The sequence below is a fragment of the Schistocerca cancellata genome, chromosome 2, assembly GCF_023864275.1.
Source record: "Schistocerca cancellata isolate TAMUIC-IGC-003103 chromosome 2, iqSchCanc2.1, whole genome shotgun sequence".
Classification (NCBI taxonomy): domain Eukaryota; kingdom Metazoa; phylum Arthropoda; class Insecta; order Orthoptera; family Acrididae; genus Schistocerca; species Schistocerca cancellata.
In genome coordinates this window covers 1,068,045,546-1,068,072,625 of record NC_064627.1, presented here as the reverse complement: position 1 = coordinate 1,068,072,625, position 27,080 = coordinate 1,068,045,546, and the positions used below count along the sequence as shown (strand labels likewise).

The 27,080-nt window shown below is 39.5% G+C and overlaps 2 protein-coding genes across 2 annotated transcripts in view; one reads left to right on the top strand and one right to left on the bottom strand.

Moving 5' to 3' along the window:
- LOC126161033 (dynein beta chain, ciliary-like) overlaps positions 1 to 5,246 on the top strand; it is a 784,705-nt gene extending 779,459 nt beyond the window's left edge. Inside the window, exons 51-52 of the mRNA XM_049916954.1 lie at positions 4,644 to 4,792; positions 4,885 to 5,246. Of these exons, the coding sequence (XP_049772911.1) occupies positions 4,644 to 4,792; positions 4,885 to 5,179 (444 nt within the window). The 3' untranslated portion in view covers positions 5,180 to 5,246. The remainder of the gene's footprint in view (positions 1 to 4,643; positions 4,793 to 4,884) is intronic.
- A 16,053-nt stretch (positions 5,247 to 21,299) lies between these two features.
- The window catches only part of LOC126163065 (BMP-binding endothelial regulator protein), a 703,775-nt gene continuing 697,994 nt past the window's right edge, over positions 21,300 to 27,080 (bottom strand). Inside the window, exon 13 of the mRNA XM_049919968.1 lies at positions 21,300 to 22,554. The gene's annotated coding sequence lies outside the window, so the exon portion shown is untranslated. The remainder of the gene's footprint in view (positions 22,555 to 27,080) is intronic.

Here is a 27,080-nt window from a genome sequence, read left to right as displayed (position 1 = left end):
TACACAATGTTATAGCAGTAATCTCTGTCTTGCATATTACCCTGTCTTCCATCTTTCAGCTCTAAAGTTTTCACATCTCATCTGGTGCAGTCCCCAACAATCAGTCTTTCCTTCTCATCCTGTCTGGTAACTCTGCCCCGATCCATGGTTCTGGGCAACTTTTCTAAACTCTGCCCATTTTCCTAAACCTCACCAGTTCTCTTCGTTCACTCCTCTTCCTTCGCCTTCAACCCTTCTACCAGAAGAAGGAGCCACTGCATTCGAAAGCTTGCATAAGTGAAACCTTTTTTTTTTGTGTGTGTGTATATGTTCTGCTGCTGCCACTTGGTGAATTTGCATAAGTGAAACTTTGTGTGTGTGTGTGTGTGTGTGTGTGTGTGTGTGTGTGTGCGTGTGTGTGTGTGTGTGTGTGTGTGTGTGTGTATGTTCTGCTCCTGCCACTTGGTGAATAGATTTTTTAATCCATCCATTACATTATATTGTCAAAAATTGATTTTTTTTTCTATTCAGTGGCAAATGACAGTGGACAGTGCTAAAAGTATATATTATCTGATATGCAGAAATAATTCAATGTGTTTATTTAATTAACCTCTGAATTAGAACTAGTTCTATACAGGAAAAGAAACAATAACAAATAAAAAGTTAAAGAGAGGAAGAATAAATCGAACTGTTGACCCAGAATGTAAGTTCACATAAAATTTCCTGTATGTACATGTAGGTATTTACACATGTCCAACAACTCCCTCAATTTCTCTGCTGACAGAGGAAGAAATTCTTTATGCAACAAAGGAATGTAAGATTGATAGAGGACATTGAAAAAGTTCAAAGGAGGGCAGCTCATTTTGTTGTTGTTGTTGTGGTCTTCAGTCCTGAGACTGGTTTGATGCTGCTCTCCATGCTACTCTATCCTGTGCAAGCTTCTTCATCTCCCAGTATCTACTGCAACCTACATCCTTCTGAATCTGCTTAGTGTATTCATCTCTTGGTCTCCCTCTACGATTTTTACCCTCCACACTGCCCTCCAATGCTAAATTTGTGATCCCTTGATGCCTCAAAACATGTCCTACCAACCGATCCCTTCTTCTAGTCAAGTTGTGCCACAAACTTCTCTTCTCCCCAATCCTATTCAGTACCTCCTCATTAGTTACGTGATCTACCCACCTTATCTTCAGCATTCTTCTGTAGCACCACATTTCGAAAGCTTCTATTCTCTTCTTGTCCAAACTAGTTATCGTCCATGTTTCACTTCCATACATGGCTACACTCCATACAAATACTTTCAGAAACGACTTCCTGACACTTAAATCTATACTCGATGTTAACAAATTCCTCTTCTTGAGAAACGCTTTCCTTGCCATTGCCAGTCTACATTTTATATCCTCTCTACTTCGACCATCATCGGTTATTTTACTCCCTAAATAGCAAAACTCCTTTACCACTTCAAGTGTCTCATTTCCTAATCTAATTCCCTCAGCATCACCCGACTTAATTTGACTACATTCCATTATCCTCGTTTTGCTTTTGTTGATGTTCATCTTATATCCTCCTTTCAAGACACTGTCCATTCCGTTCAACTGCTCTTCCAAGTCCTTTGCTGTCTCTGACAGAATTACAATGTCATCGGCGAACCTCAAAGTTTTTACTTCTTCTCCCTGAACTTTAATACCTACTCCGAATTTTTCTTTTGTTTCCTTTACTGCTTGCTCAATATACAGATTGAATAACATCGGGGAGAGGCTACAACCCTGTCTTACTCCTTTCCCAACCACTGCTTCCCTTTCATGCCCCTCGACTCTTATAACTGCCGTCTGGTTTCTGTACAAACTGTAAATAGCCTTTCGCTCCCTGTATTTTACCCCTGCCACCTTCAGAATTTGAAAGAGAGTATTCCAGTTAACATTGTCAAAAGCTTTCTCTAAGTCTACAAATGCTAGAAATGTAGGTTTGCCTTTTCTTAATCTTTCTTCTAAGATAAGTCGTAAGGTCAGTATTGCCTCACGTGTTCCAACATTTCTACGGAATCCGAACTGATCTTCCCCGAGGTCAGCTTCTACTAGTTTTTCCATTCGTCTGTAAAGAATTCGCGTTAGTATTTTGCAGCTGTGACTTATTAAACTGATAGTTCGGTAATTTTCACATCTGTCAACACCTGCTTTCTTTGGGATTGGAATTATTATATTCTTCTTGAAGTCTGAGGGTATTTCGCCTGTCTCATACATCGTGCTCACCAGATGGTAGAGTTTTTTCATGACTGGCTCTCCCGAGGACATCAGTAGTTCAAATGGAATGTTGTCTACTCCCGGGGCCTTGTTTCGACTCAGGTCTTTCAGTGCTCTGTCAAACTCTTCACACAGTATCTTATCTCCCATTTCGTCTTCATCTACATCCTCTTCCATTTCCATAATATTGTCCTCAAGTACATCGCCCTTGTATAAACCCTCTATATACTCCTTCCACCTTTCTGCCTTCCCTTCTTTGCTTAGAACTGGGTTGCCATCTGAGCTCTTGATATTCATACAAGTGGTTCTCTTCTCTCCAAAGGTCTCTTTAATTTTCCTGTAGGCAGTATCTATCTTACCCCTAGTGAGACAAGCCTCTACATCCTTACATTTGTCCTCTAGCCATCCCTGCTTAGCCATTTTGCACTTCCTGTCGATATCATTTTTGAGACGTTTGTATTCCTTTTTGCCCGCTTCATTTACTGCATTTTTATATTTTCTCCTTTCATCAATTAAATTCAATATTTCTTCTGTTACCCAAGGATTTCTATTAGCCCTCGTCTTTTTACCTACTTGATCCTCTGCTGCCTTCACTACTTCATCCCTCAGAGCTACCCATTCTTCTTCTACTGTATTTCTTTCCCCCATTCCTGTCAATTGTTCCCTTATGCTCTCCCTGAAACTCTCTACAACCTCTGGTTCTTTCAGTTTATCCAGGTCCCATCTCCTTAAATTCCCACCTTTTTGCAGTTTCTTCAGTTTCAATCTGCAGTTCATAACCAATAGATTGTGGTCAGAATCCACATCTGCCCCAGGAAATGTCTTACAATTTAAAACCTGGTTCCTAAATCTCTGTCTTACCATTATATAATCTATCTGATACCTTTTAGTACCTCCAGGATTCTTCCAGGTATACAACCTTCTTTTATGATTCTTGAACCAAGTATTGGCTATGATTAAGTTATGCTCTGTGCAAAATTCTACAAGGCGGCTTCCTCTTTCATTCCTTCCCCCCAATCCATATTCACCTACTATGTTTCCTTCTCTCCCTTTTCCTACTGCTGAGGCACGCAAGCCTCCCCACCAACGGCTCATTTTGTATCATCACGAAATAGGAGAGAGAGTGTCATGGATATGATACATGAGTTGGAGTGACTATCATTAAACCAAAGATGTATTACATTGCGGTGTGATCTCTCCACAAAACTTTAATCTCCACTCACTCCTCCAAGTGCAAAAATATTTTGTTGGCACCCATCTACATTGGGTGAAATGATCATAGTAATAAAATAAGGGAAATCAGAGCTTGCACAAAAAGATTGAAGGGTTCATTTTTCTTTCATGATGTTATAGAGTGAAATGGTAGAGAAATAGTGAGAATTAGTTCAATGAACCCTCTGGTATGAATTACAGAGTAGTCATGTAGATGCACAAAAGCTTGTAAGAGGTATAGGTATATTAATTTGAAGCAATTTTTTCCTTTAGTTTTTAGCAGAGAATGGTGTACCCAAGGGTGAATGACATTACCACTAAGATGCAGGTACACTGAATTGGGGTTATCTGCACTGATATTCAACCATGTAACTAGTAATTTTCAAGTTTGGGTCACACTTCGTAATCCATTCAAGAACACTGCCAGCAACAAAGTGATGCTGTCTCTTTTCCTTCGTAATGAAAAATATCCTTAAACAAGCTTCAGATATTACATATTTCCATTCAGAGGTAACCATGACATCCATTACTCTTCTTTTGTTTCCAATTAATGCGAAAGTATAGTCCCAGGGCAGAAAGCAGTGTCTCGGAACAATAAACTTCTGCTATACTGTTGTAAAATATACTGCCAGAATAAGGCATTTGTACAAAAGTGTCAATGTCCCATTTTTGTTTTGCCCAGACCTATGGCCAGACCAAACAAATTATTTTAGTGTACAGTTTTACATTATAATACTTCACCAAAAGTACCATTTTCACTGATATACATTGATCTTCCAGGAGGTCAGCTGTACAATGACAAAGAGCTCAATTTGTAAACATAAAAAAGGCCTCTGTTGCTATGGTAGCATCTCTCATGTGATGTATCTCTTTATTCTAGTGATAACTCAGTATTACTGGAAACATGATATACAACCTTCAATCACTATCGCGCAATCAATTTAGACTAATTCTCTCTCTCTCTCTCTCTCTCTCTCTCTCTCTCTCCTCTCTCCCTCTCCCCCTCCACCCCATCCCCCTTTCTCTGTCCCTCCCTCTTTTACTGTAGGTCCATAGTAGTCAAAGCAGCTTATTTTCAGTACATTATTGCTGCAAAATTTTGTATTAATATGCAATGCAGATGGTAATGTGTTACGTATTCATTATCGTTGTATTAACTGTAGACTGTTGCCTTGCAAAATTCCTAAATATGATTATGTGATTCTTTTTTAGTTGCCATCATCTGTTTGGCTTGCTGGTTTCTTTAACCCACAATCATTCTTAACTGCAATTATGCAGTCTACTGCAAGAAAAAATGAATGGCCTTTGGACAGAATGTGCCTTCACTGTGAAGTAACAAAAAAGCAAAAGGAGGAATTTACGTAAGTGAAAAGTGAAAATCATGACCAGTTTTCTATTTGTGAATATATAGAAAATGAGATCATCATTTTTATGATTTTTCATTGTCCTACAGAACTCCACCTAGAGAAGGTGCATACATTCACAGTCTTTTCATGGAGGGAGCAAGATGGGATCCGCAGACTGGAGCCATTGTAGAAGCTCGTTTGAAAGAACTATTTCCTACTATGCCTGTTGTTTTCATTAAGGCTATAACACAAGATAAGCAAGATCTCCGCAACATGTATGAGTGCCCAGTATACAAAACACGTGTACGGAATCAAACATATGTTTGGACATTTAATTTGCGAACACGTGAGAAACCAGCAAAATGGACTTTGGCAGGAGTCGCTATTTTATTACAAATATAACCATATATTAATAACTTCTTATATTTGGTCATTAATATTTATTTTTCACTATGAAAAATTGCTTATAAATGTGTATACATTGTTGTTGTTTTGAAGAGTTTATAGATCTTTAGTATTCTTGGAATAGTGCTCTGTTAATAATAATAATAATAATAATAATAGTGTATAATAAACAATAGTTTGCTACAGGATATGTTTCTGCTTTAAATATTAATATGAAGGCATTGCACTCACATGTTTTCCATTCTTCTTTAGTCAAAATATTAAAATATTAATTGCAAAGTAAGGTTTCATTGTTGTAAAATAAATGGATTCTGTTTATCTAGAGATTAGAAAATTAATTATTTATTGTGCTTTGCATTTTAGAGTTCATAACTAACAAATGTGTGTCTTAATATCATGAAGGTACTATTCCTTTCTTCTAGAAGTGCTGTTCTCCCAAGGTATGCAGGAAAACTGTGAAGTTTGGACCATAGGAGAAGAGGTACTGGCAAAAGTAAAGCTGTGAGGGTAGATTATGTGATGCACTCTTACAGTTTTTTTGGTAGAGCACTTGGCTGTGAAAGCCAAAGGTTACAGGCTCATCACACACAGAGTTTTAATCTGCCAGGAACTTTCTACTCTTAAAGCTACACATTTTAAAAAAGTATGTTAAATTCATCTGCTTTTGTAAAATTTTGAGGATATTGCAAAAATCTGCCAAAGCTTCAAAGCTACTATTATGATTTAAGGTTGACAGTGTGATCTCTCAAGTTTTCTCACCATAATTGATTAATGGTATGCTTCTGTGTGCTCAGTCGATTTGTTATTTACATTTTATGCACAATACTACAATGACTGACACATTCTGTTTCATCAGGTGCTACAAGTTGTGCTGTTATGTGTACTTGCTGCCTGGACTCATTCATACAGTGAGTACACAAAACAGCACAACTTTTAGCACCTGAGGAAGTAGACAGTGTCAGTTGTCAAAGTATTGTGCATAAAATGAAAGCAACAATTTGGATAGACACCCAGAAACACTCCATTGGGACTGATGTTATTCACATTTGAATGAAGGAAAGGAAAAGTAATAATGAAAGGAAAAATGTGCTGAGTGCAATGAAATTGCAGCAGATAAAGAATGAACCATGTTTCCATGAGATAGAGAGGTAGGTTTGTATGCAGGGCGATACAGAAGAGTAAGAGGCAACAGTAAAGTGAAGTAAAAAGATCAGAAGGAAAGTGGAAATGCAGAAAAATATGGTTTATGCATAGGACAGAAAAGAGAAGCTAAAACAAAGCTGTAAAACTGTGTAAAAGAAATTTAGGGGAAAAGTGTGTAGTATCACAAAATATGAAGTGTGAGGCACATATCCATGCTTCATCCACTCTCAGTAAGTAAAGGAAAGGATTTATTTGATTTTCTTGTTATGTGTTTAGTTTAAGAGTTGATTTATGGTCTTTATGTTTTATATTCACGGTGCACAACTGCAGCCAAGTGGTGTCCATTCCGAGCATCCTGCAGCCAAAACTGGCTGTTAGATGACTGCATGGCATGAGTCTGGAACTGTAGGAAGATGGAAATCAGCAGAAATGGTTACAACAATAAGAAATCAGAATGCCAAATGTAAATAATTTAGGAGTAAACAAGACCACTTAACGAGTAACACAATGACGGAAGAAAACTTGTTATCTTTCAGATTAAATCCTTTGATGAACTAGGTTAAAAAAACACCCCAACAACACACAAAAGTGCAAACACATACACATGCACTGGAAGGTGTGTCAGTACAGAGCAAGGGGAAACTGATAAACTGATGAGTGGGTTATGGGGGACATTGGGTTAGTGTAGATTGAGGCCAGAGGGATTATGGGAGTGAAGAATGGGTAACTCCCATCAGTGTAGTACAGAAAAGCTGAAGCTGCAGGGAAGGACACAGATGGCCTAGGTTGTGAAGCAGCCATTGAACTCCAGCATGTTGTGCCACAGAGTGGTAAACTTTGTTCTTGGTCACAGTTTGGTGGTGATAGTTTATTTTGGTAGACAGCTGGTTGGGTGTCATACTGACATAAAAAGGTGTGCAGTGATTGCAGCTTAGTTGGTATATAACATGGCTGCTTTCACAAGTGACTCTGCCTCTGACAGGATAGGATAAGTGTGTTACAGGTCTGGAGCAGGAAGTGCGGGGAGGATGGATTGGGCAGGTCTTGCACATTGGTCACCCCTTGGTAAAGAGCAGGGATGGGGAGTGGCATATGGATACAACAGGATGTTGTGTAGGATGGATGGGTGACAGAATACCATTATGGAAAATATCTTTCATATGTCTTTATGAGCTAGCAATTTGACTTACTTATCATTATTATGCTCGCTATTGTTTCTGCCAATTTATATCCAATTGTGGCAAGAAAATGTCCAGATAAGAAGCAAAAAGAGCAACAAAGTAGGGAGAGGTGGTAGGAATATTGTGTGATTAAGAGGGAGAAAATGGCAGGGAGAAAATATTGTGTAGTGGAGAACAAGAGAAATAGAAATACAAAGAAAAAATTTAAAAAAAAACAGTAAAAAGAAAATGACCACTCCCATGCAACACTGAATGCCTTTTGTTGCCATTGTGGACCAGTGCCTTGGTAAGGGACAAGTGGGGAATTGTTCTAGTTACAATATGGGACACAAATGGGTAAAGGCACTAATATAAGTGACTTGACAAAGGGCAAAGTGTTACGGCCTAGCACCTCAGAAAGAGCATCACTGAAATGAGGAACCTGATAAGCTGTCCACATGCTACTGCCATGGGCATGTGGAAAGTCATTGAAGGACATTGAAATTGCAAGTAGGTAACAGAAAGTTGGACATAAATGCCTCATGACCAACTATGGAGGTCAGAAGCTTGCTTGCTGTGAAATGCCAAAATAGGCAGCAATCTATTGCAAATCTGATGGCAGAGTATAATGTTTAGGCAGGTTCAGGTTTTTTGAATTATAAAATGTGATTTCACATCTGGAAATCTCACATTTATTACATAATTCCAGGCTGTTATGCAGTGGCTGGACGAATTTCTTATTGAAAAACGAAGTTTTGTCTCCATCTGTGGAGAATGTCTTCAAGGGTGGTTTTAAGTTCTTTGAAAGTCTGACGCACACCCTGATTCAATATAAATCTAGTACGAGCATGCAGAAACTGAATTTCACTTCAGTTTGTACTGAGCCGGGGTATGCATCACTGCTTCGAAGAAGCTACAACTCACCCCCCCCCCCTCCTCCCCTCCTCCTCCCATTGATTTCATCTGCTGATGGGGACAAAATATTGGGTTTTAATAAGAAATTCATCCTACCATGGCATCATAGCATGGAGTATTTGAATAAGTTTGGCAAGTGTTTCGAGTGCACCATTCAGTGCACATTTTTGAACATTAGGCTCTGCAGCAGGCAATTCCTACATGTTTCCATGCTGATCCAAAAACATCATCAATTATGATTACAGTAGATATGGAATCATTGAAACTGGACCATAGATCAATGGAAACTTGAAACCTGTTTGAGTGAATCATATTTGCTGTTGCCCCAGTTCAGTGATTGTTTCCAAATATGCCATCATCCAGGCTAATTGCTGCTGAAAACATGCACCATGCCTGGTACTTAGATCAGTGGAGGCAGTATTATACTGGGACCTCTGATAGTAATTGAAGGCATCATAACAGCTGTGGACTATGTGAATATTATTGCAGACAAACTGTATCGCTTCCTGCTCGTTTTTTTCCCCGACAGCAGTGGCAGGATAACTGTCCATGTCATAATGTCAGAGTTATGTTGAAGTTGTTTGAGGAGATTGATAGTGAACTCATGTTGATGTCTTGACCAGCAGATTCAATTGATATAAATCCATTGAACACATCATGGATACTGTTGGGTACTAGTTCCATCCCCATAAACCACTGGCCCAAAACATGTGGGAACTTAGTGTTGCACATACTTCTGGTGTCACTTCTACATCTACATCTTCATCTATGTGGTTACTCTGCAATTCACACTTAAGAGCCTGGTAGAGGGTTCATCAAACCATTTTCATACTACTCTACCATTCCACTCTCGAATGGAGCGTGGGAAAAAGGAACACCTAAATCTTTCCGTTCGAGCTCTGATTTCTCTTATTTTATTATGATGATCATTTCTCCCTACATAGGTGGGCGTCAACAAAATATTTTCGCATTCGGAAGAGAAAGTTGGTGATTGAAATTTCGTAAATAGATCTCGCCCCAAAGAAAACCGCCTTTGTTTCAGTGACTGCCACCCCAAAACATGTATCATCTTGGTGACACACGCACCCCTATTGTGCGATAACACGAAACGAGCTGCCCTTCTTTGCACTTTTTCGATGTCCTCCGTCAATCCTACCTGGTGAGGATCCCACACCACACAGCAATATTCCAGCAAGGGACGGACAAGTGTAATGTGGGCTGTCTCTTTAGTGGGTTTGTCACATCTTCTAAGTGTTATGCCAACAAAGAGCAGTCTTTGTTTTGCCTTCCCCACAAAATTATCTATGTGGTCTTTCCAATTTAAGTTGCTCGTAATTGTAATTCCTAGGTATTTAGTCCAATTGACAGCCCTTAAGATTTGTGCGATTTATTGTATACCAAAAATTTATCATATTTCTTTTAGTACCCATGTTTATGACCTCGCACTTTTCTTTGTTTAGTGCCAATTGCCACTTTTCGTACCATACAGAAATTCTCTCTGGATCATTTTGTAATTGGAATTGAACGTCTGATGATTTTACTAGACAGTAAATTACAGCATCGTCTGCAAACAATCCAAGGGGGCTGCTCAGATTATCACCTACATCACTTACGTAAATAAGGACCAGCAGAGGGCCTGTGACACTACCTTGCAGAATGCCAGATATCACTTCTGTTCTTATTGATTATTTACCGTCTATCACTACGAACTGTGACCTCTCTGAGAGGAAATCACGAATCCAGTCACACAACTGAGCGCTCATTACGTCATGGGAATAAAGAGCTAGCTGTGTTGCACAAGAACGATATTTTCTGAGTCCGCGTTGGTTATGTATCAATAAGTCATTTTCTTCAAGGTGATTCATAATGTTTGACTACAGTATATGCTCCAAAATCCTACAGCAAATTGAGGTCATTGATATGGGTCTGTAATTCAATAGGTTACTCCTATTTCCTTTCTTGAATATTGGTGTGACCTATGCTACTTTCCAGTCTTTAGGGACAGACCTTTCGTCAAGTGAGCGGTTGTATATGATTGCTAAGAAAGGCACTATTGTTTCTAGAATGAGATTTTCACTCTGCAGCGGAGTGTGCGCTGATATGAAACTATTGCATATTTTTTCGGTCGGGCACACAGTTTTAATCTGCCAGGAAGTTTCACTATTGTTTCTGCTTACTCTGAAAGTAACCTGATTGGTATACCATCTGGACTGGAAGACTTGCCTTTCTTAAGTGATTTGAGTTGTTTCACAACACCTAAGATATCTACTTTTATGTCACCCATGCTAACAGCTGTTCTGGTTTCGAATTCTGGAATATTTACTTCATCTTCTTTCATGAAGGAATTACGGGAAACTGCATTTAGTAACTCCACTTTAGTGGCACCATCATTGGTAACATTTCCATCACTATCGCGCAGTGATGGTATTGACTGCTTTTGCCACTGGTGTACTTTACATATGACCAGAATCTCTTTGGGTTTTCTACCATATTTTGAGACAATGTTTCATTGTGGAAACTATTAAAAGCATCTCGCATTGACATCTGCACTAAATTTCGAGCTTCTGTGAAACTTAGCCAGTCTTGGGGATTTTACGTTCTTCTGAATTTGGCACTCTTTTTTTCATTGCTTTTGCAACAGTGTTCTGATGTGTTTTGTGTACCATGGTGAATCAGTCCCGTCTCTTATTAACTTATGCGGTATGAATCTACCTATTGCTGTCGATACTGTATCTTTGAATTTAAGCCATATCTGGTCTACACTTACATAATTAGTTTGGAAGGAATGGAAACTCTCTCTTAGGAAGTCATCAAGCCAATTTTTATCTGCTGTTTTAAATAGACCTCCAGAAATCTACCAAAGACTTGGCAAATCCGTGCCTTGCAAAATTGCTACTGTGATGTGTTCTGCAAGTGGACCATCATACTATTAAACAGGTGATCACAGTGTTTTGGTTTATTAGTGTTTATAATATGCTGGAAACTTGGGAGGAGGACTATGTAGTTCTTGAAGAAAGACAGCCTTTTATCTTTTGAGTAACTTTCCCTGCCAGCAATTTACTTGCTTGTCTCTAATCAATAACAAGTTGTGATTTCAGTTAAGTTGAACTATTGCATATTTTGAAGTTGACAGTAAACTTATGGTGTCCCAATCCACCAGAAGGCATGGACCCAGACCACGGTCAGTAGGCAGTGCTCCTAAAAATTGCAAGCACTGCTGTTGCTGCCTCATCGTGATGCACAGGGGCCCGGACCTCAGTCCTGTTTCAGTTGCACTGTTGTATTGTTCATTGTACTCATCATTGTTTGGTTCCTGATATTTGTATGTCTAGATTCTCAATTTGGTTCAGACTCGGAACTTGTAATTCTGCCGTGTTATCTTCATTGTTCATCCATTACTATTGTTAACTTTCTGTGGTTTTCAGCGACTCACCATTGATGCCCTCAGCTGGATGGCCAGCGTCTCCTGTTTGTATCCAATTCTGGTTACTAAACAACTTATTAACCATCTGATTTCATTCTTTATTCTTCCGTGTCACTGCAGGCTGCTTCTGTAAACTATATTAGCAACAATGTATGACCATAACCCTGTTTACATTATATGGCGTCTGACAGTGAGCTGACAGTACTGCAGCAGGCAGCAATACAGCAATTGGAGCTGTACTTGACTTGTCACCTCCCACTGCTTTGTCATATACCATACATGAATGTCAGTACTTGTACATGATTTTTGTAGGAGACAGAAACATTAAATTTAATATTTTGTATGAGTTAAATATTGACACATCTGCTGAAAAATGATCTTTTGTGGACCTTACTCATATCAAACATGTTTTGAAAATATGTGTTGTCTTGTGAGGAAGTTTGGTAGTCAAGGCAAAAAGTATTTCAGAGAGTTGAATGGTTTTTGGTATATGGCACGATCAATTCAAAACTGTTTCCCAAATAGCAAAATTTCATCTGTCTCGAAAACATTTACAGAATTCTAGCCCTAATTACAATTAAGATCAGATATTTTACTTGGTTAGAGCCACTAGAGAGGTCTATACTGTTAGCGAATTTCAATATGATTATGTGGTTTTTGTAGGCAATAGAGACATTAAGGTAATTTAATATTGTCGTGGACTTCTATGGTGGCTATCTTCAGGCAGTAGCTGTTGTGACAATATTCCAACTTCAGATGCCAACTGATTTAAATTAGACAAAATTGCTAATCTACTCATGCTGACAGTGGAAGGAATCTACATCTACATCTACATCTACATTTATACTCCGCAAGCCACCCAAGGGTGTGTGGCGGAGGGCACTTTACGTGCCGCTGTCATTACCTCCCTTTCCTGTTCCAGTCACGTATGGTTCGCGGGAAGAACGACTGTCTGAAAGCTTCTGTGCGCGCTCTAATCTCTCTAATTTTACATTCGTGATCTCCTCGGGAGGTATAAGTAGGGGGAAGCAATATATTCGATACCTCATCCAGAAACGCACCCTCTCGAAACCTGGCGAGCAAGCTACACCGCGATGCAGAGCGCCTCTCTTGCAGAGTCTGCCACTGGAGTTTGTTAAACATCTCCGTAACGCTATCACGGTTACCAAATAACCCTGTGACGAAACGCGCCGCTCTTCTTTGGATCTTCTCTATCTCTTCCATCAACCCGATCTGGTACGGATCCCACACTGATGAGCAATACTCAAGTATAGGTCGAACGAGTGTTTTGTAAGCCACCTCCTTTGTTGATGGACTACATTTTCTAAGGACTCTCCCAATGAATCTCAACCTGGTACCCGCCTTACCAACAATTAATTTTATATGATCATTCCACTTCAAATCGTTCCGCACGCATACTCCCAGATATTTTACAGAAGTAACTGCTACCAGTGTTTGTTCCGCTATCATATAATCATGCAATAAAGGATCCTTCTTTCTATGTATTCTCAATACATTACATTTGTCTATGTTAAGGGTCAGTTGCCACTCCCTGCACCAAGTGCCTATCAGCTGCAGATCTTCCTGCATTTCGCTACAATTTTCTAATGCTGCAACTTCTCTGTATACTACAGCATCATCCGCGAAAAGCCGCATGGAACTTCCGACACTATCTACTAGGTCATTTATATATATTGTGAAAAGCAATGGTCCCATAACACTCCCCTGTGGCACGCCAGAGGTTACTTTAACGTCTGTAGACGTCTCTCCGTTGAGAACAACATGCTGTGTTCTGTTTGCTAAAAACTCTTCAATCCAGCCACACAGCTGGTCTGATATTCCGTAGGCTCTTACTTTGTTTATCAGGCGACAGTGCGGAACTGTATCGAATGCCTTCCGGAAGTCAAGAAAAATAGCATCTACCTGGGAGCCTGTATCTAATATTTTCTGGGTCTCATGAACAAATAGAGCGAGTTGGGTCTCACACGATCGCTGTTTCCGGAATCCATGTTGATTCCTACATAGTAGATTCTGAGTTTCCAAAAACGACATGATACTCGAGCAAAAAACATGTTCTAAAATTCTACAACAGATCGACGTCAGAGATATAGGTCTATAGTTTTGCGCATCTGCTCGACGACCCTTCTTGAAGACTGGGACTACCTGTGCTCTTTTCCAATCATTTGGAACCTTCCGTTCCTCTAGAGACTTGCGGTACACGGCTGTTAGAAGGGGGGCAAGTTCTTTCGCGTACTCTGTGTAGAATCGAATTGGTATCCCGTCAGGTCCAGTGGACTTTCCTCTGTTGAGTGATTTCAGTTGCTTTTCTATTCCTTGGACACTTATTTCGATGTGTATGTATATGTGATTATGTATAGATTACTGTGTATACAAGTATGAGGGGGAAGAAAAAGAAAACAGCTACTTTGAACTAAAGCCACCACAATTCCTCCTGTACTGCTCGGCTGCTGTTCGTATATAACATTTCAAACAAAACGCTTACGTAACTCTACACAAACTTACCAGCTGTTTATATACTGGCAAAGTCAAGGTCTGTGAATAAAACCACAGGAGTTATGCTGAACTTACATTCCTGGGACCAAATGTTTTGATAAATTGAAAGAGTAGCTAATGATTATTACTTACTTGTGATCTTCAAATTTGGAGTCTGTAACTGGCAATAAATTTCCCTACAAAAAATGAAGACCCTTAAAGCTACCTAAGTGCTTTATTAATTATGTGCCGTCAGAGTAAGTCTAATTTAACTGTTGATTCACTATTTTTTGTACTCTGTAATTGTCAGTGAAGCTCTTAACTTAATTTGAATACTTGTATACTGATAGTAATTTGTGTTGTTTCTGATTTTCGTTTTTTTCTGTTAACTTGCTTGTTAAAATAAAAAAATTATCATCATAAACTCTGTGTAGTAAAGCAAACCTTGTGCTATAAAAAGAGAAAATTGTTCTACTTACCCAAAGCTTCAGTTGATAGCATATGATATGCTACACATGCAAAATAACAAATCTTTTGACATAGAAGTTGCTTCTTCACCAGTGAATATCCAAATATGAGAAAGAAGGAAAAACATATGGGAAAATAATAAAGGTTGCAGCTATTAAAATACGAGGTGTATAAGAAAAGTAATGAGTCTGATTTTTTATCTACCAAAGTGTATATATATATTTAAAAAGAAAGATGATGAGACTTACCCAACAAAAGCGCTGGCAGGTCGATAGACACACAAATAAATAATTTATATAAGTAATGAGTCTGATTTTTTATCTACCAAAGTTTATATATATATCTAAAAAGAAAGATGATGAGACTTACCAAACAAAAGCGCTGGCAGGTCGATAGACACACAAACAAACACACAAAATTCTAGCTTTCGCAACCAACGGTTGCCTCATCAGGAAAGAGGGAAGGGGAGGGAAAGACGAAAGGATTTGGGTTTTAAGGGAGAGGGTAAGGAGTCATTCCAATCCCAGGAGCGGAAAGACTTACCTTAGGGGGAAAAAAAGACAGGTATACACTTGCACACACACACATATCCATCCGCATATACACAGACACAAGCAGACATTTGTAAAGGCAAAGAATTTGGGCTGCCTTTACAAATTTTGTGTGTTGTTTGTGTGTGTATCGACGTGCCAGCGCTTTCGTTTGGTAAGTCAAATCATCTTTGTTTTTGGATATATTTTTTCCCACGTGGAATGTTTCCTTCTATTATATATATATATATATATATATATATATATATATATATATATATATATATATATATATATATATATATTTTTAGACTTACCAAACAAAAGCGCTGGCAGGTCGATAGACTCACAAACAAACACAAACATACACACAAAATCTAGCTTTCGCAACCAACGGTTGCCTCGTCAGGAAAGAGGGAAGGAGAAGGAAAGACAAAAGGATATGGGTTTTAAGGGAGAGGGTAAGGAGTCATTCCAATCCCGGGAGCGGAAAGACTTACCTTAGGGGGAAAAAAGGACAGGTATACACTCGCACACACACACATATCCATCCACACATACAAGACACAAGCAGACATTTGTAAAGGCAAAGAGTTTGAGCAGAGATGTCAGTCGGGACGGAAGTACAGAGGCAAAGATGATGTTGAAAGACAGGTGAGGTATGAGCGGCGGCAGATTGAAATTAGGAATTAGCGGAGATTGAGGCCTGGCGGATAGCGAGAAGAGAGGATATGCTGAAGGGCAAGTTCCCATCTCCGGAGTTCTGACAGGTTGGTGTTAGTGGGAAGTATCCAGATAACCCGGACGGTGTAACACTGTGCCAAGATGTGCTGGCCGTGCACCAAGGCATGTTTAGCCACAGGGTGATCCTCATTACCAACAAACACTGTCTGCCTGTGTCCATTCATGCGAATGGACAGTTTGTTGCTGGTCATTCCCACATAGAACGCTTCACAGTGTAGGCAGGTCAGTTGGTAAATCACGTGGGTGCTTTCACACGTGGCTCTGCCTTTGATCGTGTACACCTTCCGGGTTACAGGACTGGAATAGGTGGTGGTGGGAGGGTGCATGGGACAGGTTTTACACCGGGGACGGTTACAGGGGTAGGAGCCAGAGGGTAGGGAAGGTGGTTTGGGGATTTCATAGGGATGAACTAAGAGGTTACGAAGGTTGGGTGGACGGCGGAAAGACACTCTTGGTGGAGTGGGGAGGATTTAATGAAGGATGGATCTCATTTCAGGGCAGGATTTGAGGAAGTCGTATCCCTGCTGGAGAGCCACATTCAGAATCTGATCCAGTCCCGGAAAGTATCCTGTCACAAGTGGGGCACTTTTGTGGTTCTTGTGTGGGAGGTTCTGGGTTTGAGAGGATGAGGAAGTGGCTCTGGTTATTTGCTTCTGTACCAGGTCGGGAGGGTAGTTACGGGATGCAAAAGCTGTTTTCAGGTTGTTGGTGTAATGGTTCAAGGATTCCGGACTGGAGCAGATTCGTTTGCCACGAAGACCTAGGCTGTAGGGAAGGGACCGTTTGATGTGGAATGGGTGGCATCTGTCATAATGGAGGTACTGTTGCTTGTTGGTGGGTTTGATGTGGACGGACGTGTGAAGCTGGCCATTGGACAGGTGGAGGTCAACGTCAAGGAAAGTGGCATGGGATTTAGAGTAGGACCAGGTGAATCCGATGGAACCAAAGGAGTTGAGGTTTGAGAGGAAATTCTGGAGTTCTTCTTCACTGTGAGACCAGCTCATGAAAATGTCATCAATAAATCTGTACCAAACTTTGGATTGGCAGGCCTCGGTAACCAAGAAGGCTTCCTCTAAGCGACCCATGAATAGGTTGGCGTACGAGGGGGCCATCCTGGTACCCATGGCTGTTCCCTTTAATTGTTGGTATGTCTGGCCTTCAAAAGTGAAGAAGTTGTGGGTCAGGATGAAGCTGGCTAAGGTAATGAGGAAAGAGGTTTTAGGTAGGGCGGCAGGTGATTGGCGTGAAAGGAAGTGCTCCATCGCAGCGAGGCCCTGGACATGCGGAATATTTGTGTATAAGGAAGTGGTATCAATGGTTACAAGGATGGTTTCTGGGGGTAACAGACTGGGTAGGGATTCCAGGCGTTCGAGAAAGTGGTTGGTGTCTTTGATGAAGGATGGGAGACTGCATGTAATGGGTTGAAGGTGTTGATCTACGTAGGCAGAGATGCGTTCTGTGGGGGCTTGGTAACCAGCTACAATGGGACGGCCAGGATGATTGGGTTTGTGAATTTTGGGAAGAAGGTAGAAGGTAGGGGTGCGGGGTGTTGGTGGGGTCAGGAGGTTGATGGTGTCAGGTGAAAGGTTTTGTAGGGGGCCTAAGGTTCTGATGATTCCTTGAAGCTCTGCCTGGACATCAGGAATGGGATTACCATGGCAAACTTTGTAAGTGGTGTTGTCTGAAAGCTGACGCAGTCCCTCAGCCACATACTCCCGACGATCAAGTACCACAGTCGTGGAACCCTTGTCCGCCGGAAGAATGACGATCGATCGGTCAGCCTTCAGATCGCGCATAGCTTGGGCTTCAGCAGTGGTGATGTTGGGAGTAGGTTTAAGGTTTTTAAGAAGGATTGAGAGGCAAGGCTGGAAGTCAGAAATTCCTGGAAGGTTAGGAGAGGGTGATTTTGAGGAAGAGGAGGTGGGTCCCGCTGTGACGGAGGACGGAACTGTTCCAGGCATGGTTCAATTTGGATAGTATCTTGGGGAGTTGGATCATTAGGAGTAGGATTAGGATCATTTTTCTTTGTGGCAAAGTGATATTTCCAGCAGAGAGTACGGGTGTAGGACAGTAAATCTTTGACAAGGGCTGTTTGGTTAAATCTGGGAGTGGGGCTGAAGGTGAGGCCTTTGGATAGGACAGAGGTTTCAGATTGGGAGAGAGGTTTGGAGGAGAGGTTAACTACTGAATTGGGGTGTTGTGGTTCCAGATTGTGTTTATTGGAATTTTGAGATTTTGGAGTGAGTGGAGCTGGATGTGGGAGATTGAGTAGATGGGAGCGACTGGGTTTGTGTGCAATGAGAGGAGGTTGAGGTTTGCTGGAAAGGTTGTGAAGGGTGAGTGAGTTGCCTTTCCGGAGGTGGGAAACCAGGAGATTGGATAGTTTTTTAAGGTGGGGGGTGGCATGCTTTTCTAATTTGCGGTTGGCCTGTAGGAGGATGCTCTGAACAACCGGTGTGGATGTGGGAGAGGAAAGATTGAGGACTTTTATTAGGGACAGGAGTTGATGGGTGTGTTGATTGGCTGAGTGGATGTGTAGGTGTGGGATTAGGTGGGTGAGGGCAATGGATTGTTCGGTTTGGAACTGGTATAGGGACTGATGGAAAGAAGGGTTGCAGCCAGAGATGGGAACTTTAAGTGTGAGGCCTTTGGGGGTGATGCCAAATGTCAGACAAGCCTGAGAAAATAAAATATGGGAGTGTAATCTGGCTAGGGCGAAGGCATGTTTGCGGAGGGAATGTAAATAAAACTTAATGGGGTCGTTGTGGAGGTGTTGTGAGGGTGACATGGTACTAGAAGGTGGAAAGTGGAACCCACCACCTATTCCAGTCCTGTAACCCGGAAGGTGTACACGATCAAAGGCAGAGCCACGTGTGAAAGCACCCACGTGATTTACCAACTGACCTGCCTACACTGTGAAGCGTTCTATGTGGGAATGACCAGCAACAAACTGTCCATTCGCATGAATGGACACAGGCAGACAGTGTTTGTTGGTAATGAGGATCACCCTGTGGCTAAACATGCCTTGGTGCACGGCCAGCACATCTTGGCACAGTGTTACACCGTCCGGGTTATCTGGATACTTCCCACTAACACCAACCTGTCAGAACTCCGGAGATGGGAACTTGCCCTTCAGCATATCCTCTCTTCTCGCTATCCGCCAGGCCTCAATCTCCGCTAATTCCTAATTTCAATCTGCCGCTGCTCATACCTCACCTGTCTTTCAACATCATCTTTGCCTCTGTACTTCCGTCCCAACTGACATCTCTGCTCAAACTCTTTGCCTTTACAAATGTCTGCTTGTGTCTTGTATGTGTGGATGGATATATGTGTGTGTGCGAGTGTATACCTGTCCTTTTTTCCCCCTAAGGTAAGTCTTTCCGCTCCCGGGATTGGAATGACTCCTTACCCTCTCCCTTAAAACCCATATCCTTTTGTCTTTCCTTCTCCTTCCCTCTATCCTGACGAGGCAACCGTTGGTTGCGAAAGCCAGATTTTGTGTGTATGTTTGTGTTTGTTTGTGGTCTATCGACCTGCCAGCGCTTTTGTTTGGTAAGTCTCATCATCTTTTAAATATATTTTTCCCACGTGGAATGTTTCCCTCTATTACATACACATGTTTATGTTTATGTTTATGTTTGTGTTCGTTTGTGTGTCTGTCGACCTGCCAGCACTTTCATTTGGTAAGTCACATCATCTTTGTTTTTAGGTATATTTTTCCTACGTGGAATGTTTCCTTCTATTATAACTATATATATATTTTTTCAAATGACGATATTGTCTCCTTCAGAGTAATTCCTGTTGACAGGTATACACCATCACAGTTGTTGTTCCCAATCTTGGTAGCAGCACTGAAAGGCCTCAACTGATGGGGCCTTTAACATTTTGTCACATTTACTGGAGTCTCAAGCCACAAGCTCTCAGAGCACTTGAGTATGGGAGGCTTTGGAACAATAGCAATGCTTTTTGAGGTCAAAAATTAAATGTGGAAGTAGCCGTGTAACATGGGACATCGTGATGCATCATTGACTTGTCTGCAATCTCTGGTCTTGCTCATTCACCCTTTTCCTGAGCCTTTCAAGGACATCTGTGTAAATACTTGCTTGACAGTTTGTTCTGGAGGAACAAATTCTTTATGCATTATACTTGTACTGTCGGAAAGGCATATCAGCAGGTCTCCCTGAACAAGGTTCATCATCAACTTGTTCACGGCCTTTCAAACATGATTTGTGTCAGTGAAAAACTCCTGATAAGGAATGTTTCCTCTAGGTCTGTTTCAACTTTTCAAAGATCACACTCCCCAAGTTTAAAACAAAACTTGATGGCATAATTGTCCCATTTTAGTAACTCAAAACAAAAACACAGCTTCACCAGTAGTGCTCTCAAAAATCATGCACAGGCTGTACAGAGCTGAAACTCAAACTGAGCATCTGGAAAGGATGAACTGTCAGGTCTACACAAGTAGAGCAACACAGCACCATCAGATAGCTCACAATGTTGTCAGTGTCATTATTTTTCTCACACACCTTGTATGTCTTTTCAGAACTCTTAGTCAGGAGATTGATAGTATAGTAATAACTATAATAAGACTTCTGCTTCAAGTTGCTCATAGATCACAATCTCTAGGTGAGGTGCACCCTGCTAAAGTCCTGCTACCAAGGAAAATTCCTTCATAGTAGGTACTAGAAATTTACAGAACAGAAGAATAAAATTAAAAATGCTGGAGGTTGATAGCCACACAATGAAAATGGACTGCAAAACAATATGTTCATAGATGAAAGTGTGTTGTAAGTGTACACTGTTGAAATGGCAATGCTTGGCATTTTCTTCATATCCATGCTTATAACAAGTGTGGACTATGCTAAGCAAATGACAGTTTCAAAGCAGCTACTGCTTACTCATTTTAAGGATTTCAGATTTGTATCATTTATCAAATTCATGTAAAATATTATGAATATCAGTTAATATGATGGAAAACTTTCACATGAAGGAATAATTGAGGAATGGAAAAGGATATAAATGTGGTGCGGAGTGCACACACGTGTGTGAGTTAGTTTGACTTTAGGTATAAAATGGTTTGTGTGAGCATTAGAAGAACCTTAAAAAAATAAAATAAAAAAAAACTTTACAGCAGCTTCTGAAGTAGCAAAGCTTTTACTGGCTGTGTCTCTCTGCGCATTTGCAAGTTATGTTTAATTGTACTGTACAATTATGATATAAAAACTGTAATTTTACTGTTGCAGAAATTTAATTCTGATAGATACACAGGCTTTCCAGATACATCACTGCAGTGACTTGTTTCACTCATATTACAAACACATAGATATTTTAACATAGCAGGATAATATCTCTGAACAAATTTTATTTTTTCAACAAATATGCGATTTAAATAGTATTTACAAACAGTGACAGGTTTTTGTCTTGTCATAAAATTACTTGTAAATAGTTTTGCACATAGCATTTCAAGCAGTTGGTTGGAATGTTTCACAGACATTTGAATTTGGAGAAATCCATATAACATAAGGCAGACAGTTTTTTTAAAGTAAATGTTACTGAAGTTAACATTTGTTTTAAACTAACACTATAGTGGCATGTGCGGTTTCCATTGTACTCATTTTAGTTGTTTCTCGAGTAGTGTTCCAGTGTAACACAGGTAAATGCTACCTGTTCACCTGTTGATTCAGTCTATTTTTTTGTCTGTTATGATCACATTTCTTGCCATCGTAACTTCTTTTACAAAACAGCTGTTCTGTACTTGTAGTGCTATGTATATTTTATGGCATTCTTTGTAAGTGATCTTTACCAGGGTAGGAAAACCGGAAGGCATATCTTTAAATTATGAATGACAAATTTTAAGATCTTTGTTATGTATTTGACAGTATTTATACTTGGCGTTGCTCACCATATCTTTGGCTTTTCATGTGTTAATTTACATTATGAGAAGAATATACACTGACATAATTTTTTGTAGCTATGCAAGATGTAGGAAAATGTGGAATCATGGCTTTCAACATGCTTTCAGACAAAATCTTTTCTTTTGGTGACTATTAACTCTGCATTCATACTTCTTATAAAGAACATCTCTGACATTGCATAATGTTAAAAACAAAACACAAGTTTCTTCAATACATTCTGATTTTTCTCTATAAATTATGTCTATGAGAACTATATCATCGTACATAATATACTTACAGTTTAGCTCTATTAATCTACACTTAGTTACAATAAATAAAGAGTCAAAATAAAATAGCATTATCTATTGACTAGAATACATGCATCACAGCCAACAATGAATTTATATAAATGGAATATGTGGCACCCTTCAAAACTACGTATCTGTCATGTCAGTGAATGTAATTGTAATACAGAGGTAGGATCATTTCAGAAAATTCCAACAATTTTTTCCCCTCTCTTTTTCCTGGATGAATGAGTTTTTGAAGTGTTTTACATTCCAGGAGACGTACAGGTCACAAAGGTGTTATGCTGATACCTTTCCTGGAAAATATGAAATGAAATGCTGCACAATTATTTGATCAACACAAATTGAAAAAACATATCAAATGAGATACTTTATAATTATAATTATTTAACTAATGCAAACTGGAAAGATAATGTCGATATGGTTAACTATTGCTGCTTTGTCGTGCATTAGTTAGAAAGAATTTTTTTTCTTTCTTTCTTTTCTCAGAAGCTTCATTCTGCTTGTGTTTGAACACTTTTACACTTTTTGCCCAAATGTCTTTTTTAAGGTAAAAAATATTGATAAGACTCATAGAATGGGCCAAAAGGAATTAAACAAGTGAAGAAACCTGTAGCAAAACTGCTTTCTTTGTCAGCCACAAAATAGAAAATATTCTATACTACCTTATGAGAAATAGCTCCTCGTTTTAGAGAGAAGTGTTCTCAGACCAAAAGAGACAGCAAATCCTATGGATAGGAAGTTCACAACTTTGCAGAACTACTGCAGATGATATGAACCGACAGTGCAGAATTGTGGGACTGATTAAGTTCAGGATCCTAAAATTGGCCAGATATGTGATTAGGGTGCAAAAGATTGGTAAACATATGGTACCAGGTTGCACAATACCTGCACAAAGACTTAAAAAGAGAAGGATATACAGGGCAAAAGAAGGCCTACAAGCATTATATTTTTCGGATGATAGAGAATAAGTGGAATCCTAATCATAGCATTCCATGGTTCCCTGTGCTGAGCACACAGAAAAAGAGAAGATAGGAAAAGGCAAAAAAATAATTTCATTGTATGACAGCCAGAAAAGAAACTAGCCTTCTTTGGGGAGATGATGCCATTGTTGAAGCAACAAAGTCTAGTCCATTATGCTCTGTCTGGAGTCACTTGCAGTGACATACAGAATAGGCTATTCAGATATTGGTTTGGTGAGTGAAATCATCTTTTGTACTGCTAAGATTGGTTATGTCTGCACAACTTGTTCACAGTTGATTCATCTGTCTTTGTTGAATTTCAGCCAAAGTGCTACTATCTAATTATATAGGATATTGTAATTTATCCTCACTTTCTCTCCTGGTGTGCCATATTTACATATGTTAACAGACTAAATAAAATTGTGTTTGAGCTAGTTACATTTCCATAGATCGTTTGAACTATTCTTCTATCAAAGTGGTGTGGAACAACTCAGTCTACAACATATATGTACATGGCTAGTTTAACATTAATGCATTAATGAATACATTTTGTATTTAAACAATGGAAACTGCAAGTAGTAGCCAGATATCCTGGAATTGGTGGTCGTGTATGAATGTATGCATGAGGTGTGCTTGCTTGTGTGTGTCTCTCTCTTTTCTTTATAGTATGTATTTTGTCCTATTCATGCAGCTACACCACTTGTTGTGGAATAGAATGAGCTGTCCAGGGGAAATGATTTATAACTTGTTTCAGTACCCATCACACATTGTATATTATTGCGTAAATGTTCAAAAATTTTTGTAGCTGCATATTAAACTCCTTTCTAAGTCACTGACAGCTTTAACAATGGATAATAAAGATCATTTTTTCCCCTCTAGTGTTGTAGATACATCACTGTCCCTCTCAAATTGTGATGGATTATTTATGATGAATTAATTAGTGAATATATGTATTGTGACAATGCAGGTAGCTTGGCTAGCTCCTGGAAGAGGTACCCATGTGACATTCATGGGTGAACACAACATATCATTCTTACTGCTTGCATTTGTGTAATTGATACATTCTTTCTAACTGATGAGTTGCCCCAGAAAATTATTCCATAAAGGCATTATTAAGTAGAAAAATGCAAAATATGTCAGGAAGTTAGCAGGTTAATACTTTTGTTTTCAAGATTATCAATCATGCAAAAAGCAAAAGTAGCTGAACTTAATTGTTTGAGAAGCTTCTTCCAGATCACGTTTTCAATATGTACATTCAAAAATTTGGAACATTCTACCCTATTTACTGACTCATGCTCATGTGCTGTAGCAATTGTTTTGCACAGAACTGAATGTAACTTCTTTTTTTCAAAATTTATGGATTGTCCATTTTCAGAGAATCACTTAATAATTCTTTGGAAAATATAATTTACAAACTCTTCTGTTGTTTTCTCTCCAATGGGATTTATTATAACACTAGTGTTGTCTACGGTTTGCTGAATTCCCATACGTAAGGAGTAGGAATGGAGCCAAAACTGAATCCTGTGGGACCTCCATTGTGATCTCGCCCCCCCCCCCCCCCCCTTTCCCCTGCCAGTCACTTAAATTTTCTACCTTTCTGAGCTTTCCTGAATTATTCAGCACAAGATTTTGCATTGTTTGTCAAACAAGCTGTGTGTAAAGCTGTCAGTTCCATAAAACTTGAGTTTACTAAGAGTAACAACATGATCTACACAATCAAATGTCTTGAAAAGACCACAAAAAATATTAACTTTCAATATATTGTTATTTAAGAGCTGTACTATTTGATGAGTGAACGTATGAATAGCATTCTCAGTCGAGCAGCCCTTCTGGAATCCAAACTGTTCTAGTAAAGTTCTAAGTAAATTGTTTCCACTTAAGTGTGTGACTACTCTTGAGTACATTACTTTTTTAGATATTTTGCGAAAATACATCAGTAAGGAAATGGCTCAATAATTGTTTAAGTCTGTCTTGACAACTTTCTTATGCAGTGGTTAACCTGCCTGGAAAAATTCCCTGTGCCAGTAAAGCATTGCGTATATCCCTAAGGATGTTACTTATCAAGTTGAAACAAGTTTTCAGAATTCTGTTTGAAATTGTGTCAACCTCACATGTGCTTTTGTTTATTAGAATTTTTAGAATTGCATTAATTTCACTGAAGGACATTGGTGCTACTTCCAGTTGCTTAAAGTTTTGTGAAATGGTGTTTTTAATATACTCTCTTGCTTCTCCAAGTGAACCATTTAATCCTGTATTTGCTGTTAAATTTATAAAGTGATTGTTAAAAGTACTTCTAACTTGTGAATTATCAGTCACAACATTGTCATTTAGTTTAATTGTTATGGAATCGCGCTTTTGTGACTGGATCTGTTCTTGAAATTGTTGACACAAATTAAGAAGGAAGGTGAGGAGATTAGTGTTTTATGCTGTACAAGTGACAAGAGAAAGAGCACAAATTCTGATTAATTAAGAATAGAGAAGTATATTGATGACATCCTTTTCAAGGAACCATTCAGTGTTTTATGCCCTACTAGTGAGAAGAGAGAGTACAAGCTCTGATTAATTAAGAATGGTGAAGTATATCGATGTCATCGTTATCGAGGAACCATCCCAGTGTTTTCTCTTAGTGATTTAGGGAAACCACAAAAAACCAAGTTGAATGACCAGATAGGGATCTGAAGCCCTTTCCGCACAAATGTGAGACCATTTTCTTAACAACTGCATAACTGTGTTTGGTTTGAGACAGTTCAGGCAGCCAACATGGACCAATCAATTGAAAACCCAGAACTCCTTATCTCACATGTTCAAAATACTTGCTTTTTTTACTCAGTACATGTTTCTTATTGATCTTTGTAATAGTAAAACGTGCCACATACACTAACAAAGAAGTTGAAGTGTTTGGCAGTGGATATATGCATAAACAAGAAGTCAGGACTGTGCCTCAGCTTTCAAACTTGCATTCTTGGGGAAGCATTAACGTGTATACATAGATGTCTGTGATTCAGCTCACATGTGCTCTCACACAAGCAAACAATGTGAGGGTGAGTTTTCAGTCAGGTGATTACATGCGGCTGGATTTAGGTGAAGAATTTTCCAGGACAAATAATTTTCCAGGACACATAATGTATATCCAGAAGACATGTGGCCTGTAATTGTGAAAGTGTCAAGATGATCACTCTACTAGCAGAAGACTGCAGGTTATTTCCCCATTCGCACCCCAGATAGGGGCTGCCAAAAGGGAAGTTGACCATGAAAAATAGATTCAATGACAAACGAAAGGGTAACATTCTATGAGTTGGGGTATGGAATGTCAGAAGTTTGATATGGTAGGAAAGCTACAAAATATGAAAAGAGAAATGCTAAGGCTCAATCTGTATATAATGGAGTTAGTGAAGTGAAATGAATTTCTGATCCGATGAATATAGGGTAACATCAACAGCACAGAAATTGATATAATGGGAGCAGTGTTAGTTATGAACAGGAAGCTAGGGCAGAGAGGGAGTTACTGTGACTGTTCTGTGATATGGTTTTTCTCTTCAGAATTGACAGCATGCTAATGCTGACAACAATAGTTTAGGTATATATGCCGACATCACAAGCAGAACCTGGAGAGAGAGAAACCAAGTGAGGTGGTGCAGTGGTTAGCACACTGGACTTGCATTCAGTTCGGTTCAATCCCGTCTCCGGCCATCCTGATTTAGGTTTTCCGTGATTTCCCTAAATCGCTTCAGGCAAATGCCGGGATGGTTCCTTTGAAAGGGCACGGCCGATTTCCTTCCCCATCCTTCCCTCACCCGAGCTTGCACTCCGTCTCTAATGACCTCGTTGTCGACGGGACGTTAAACACTACTCTCCTCCTC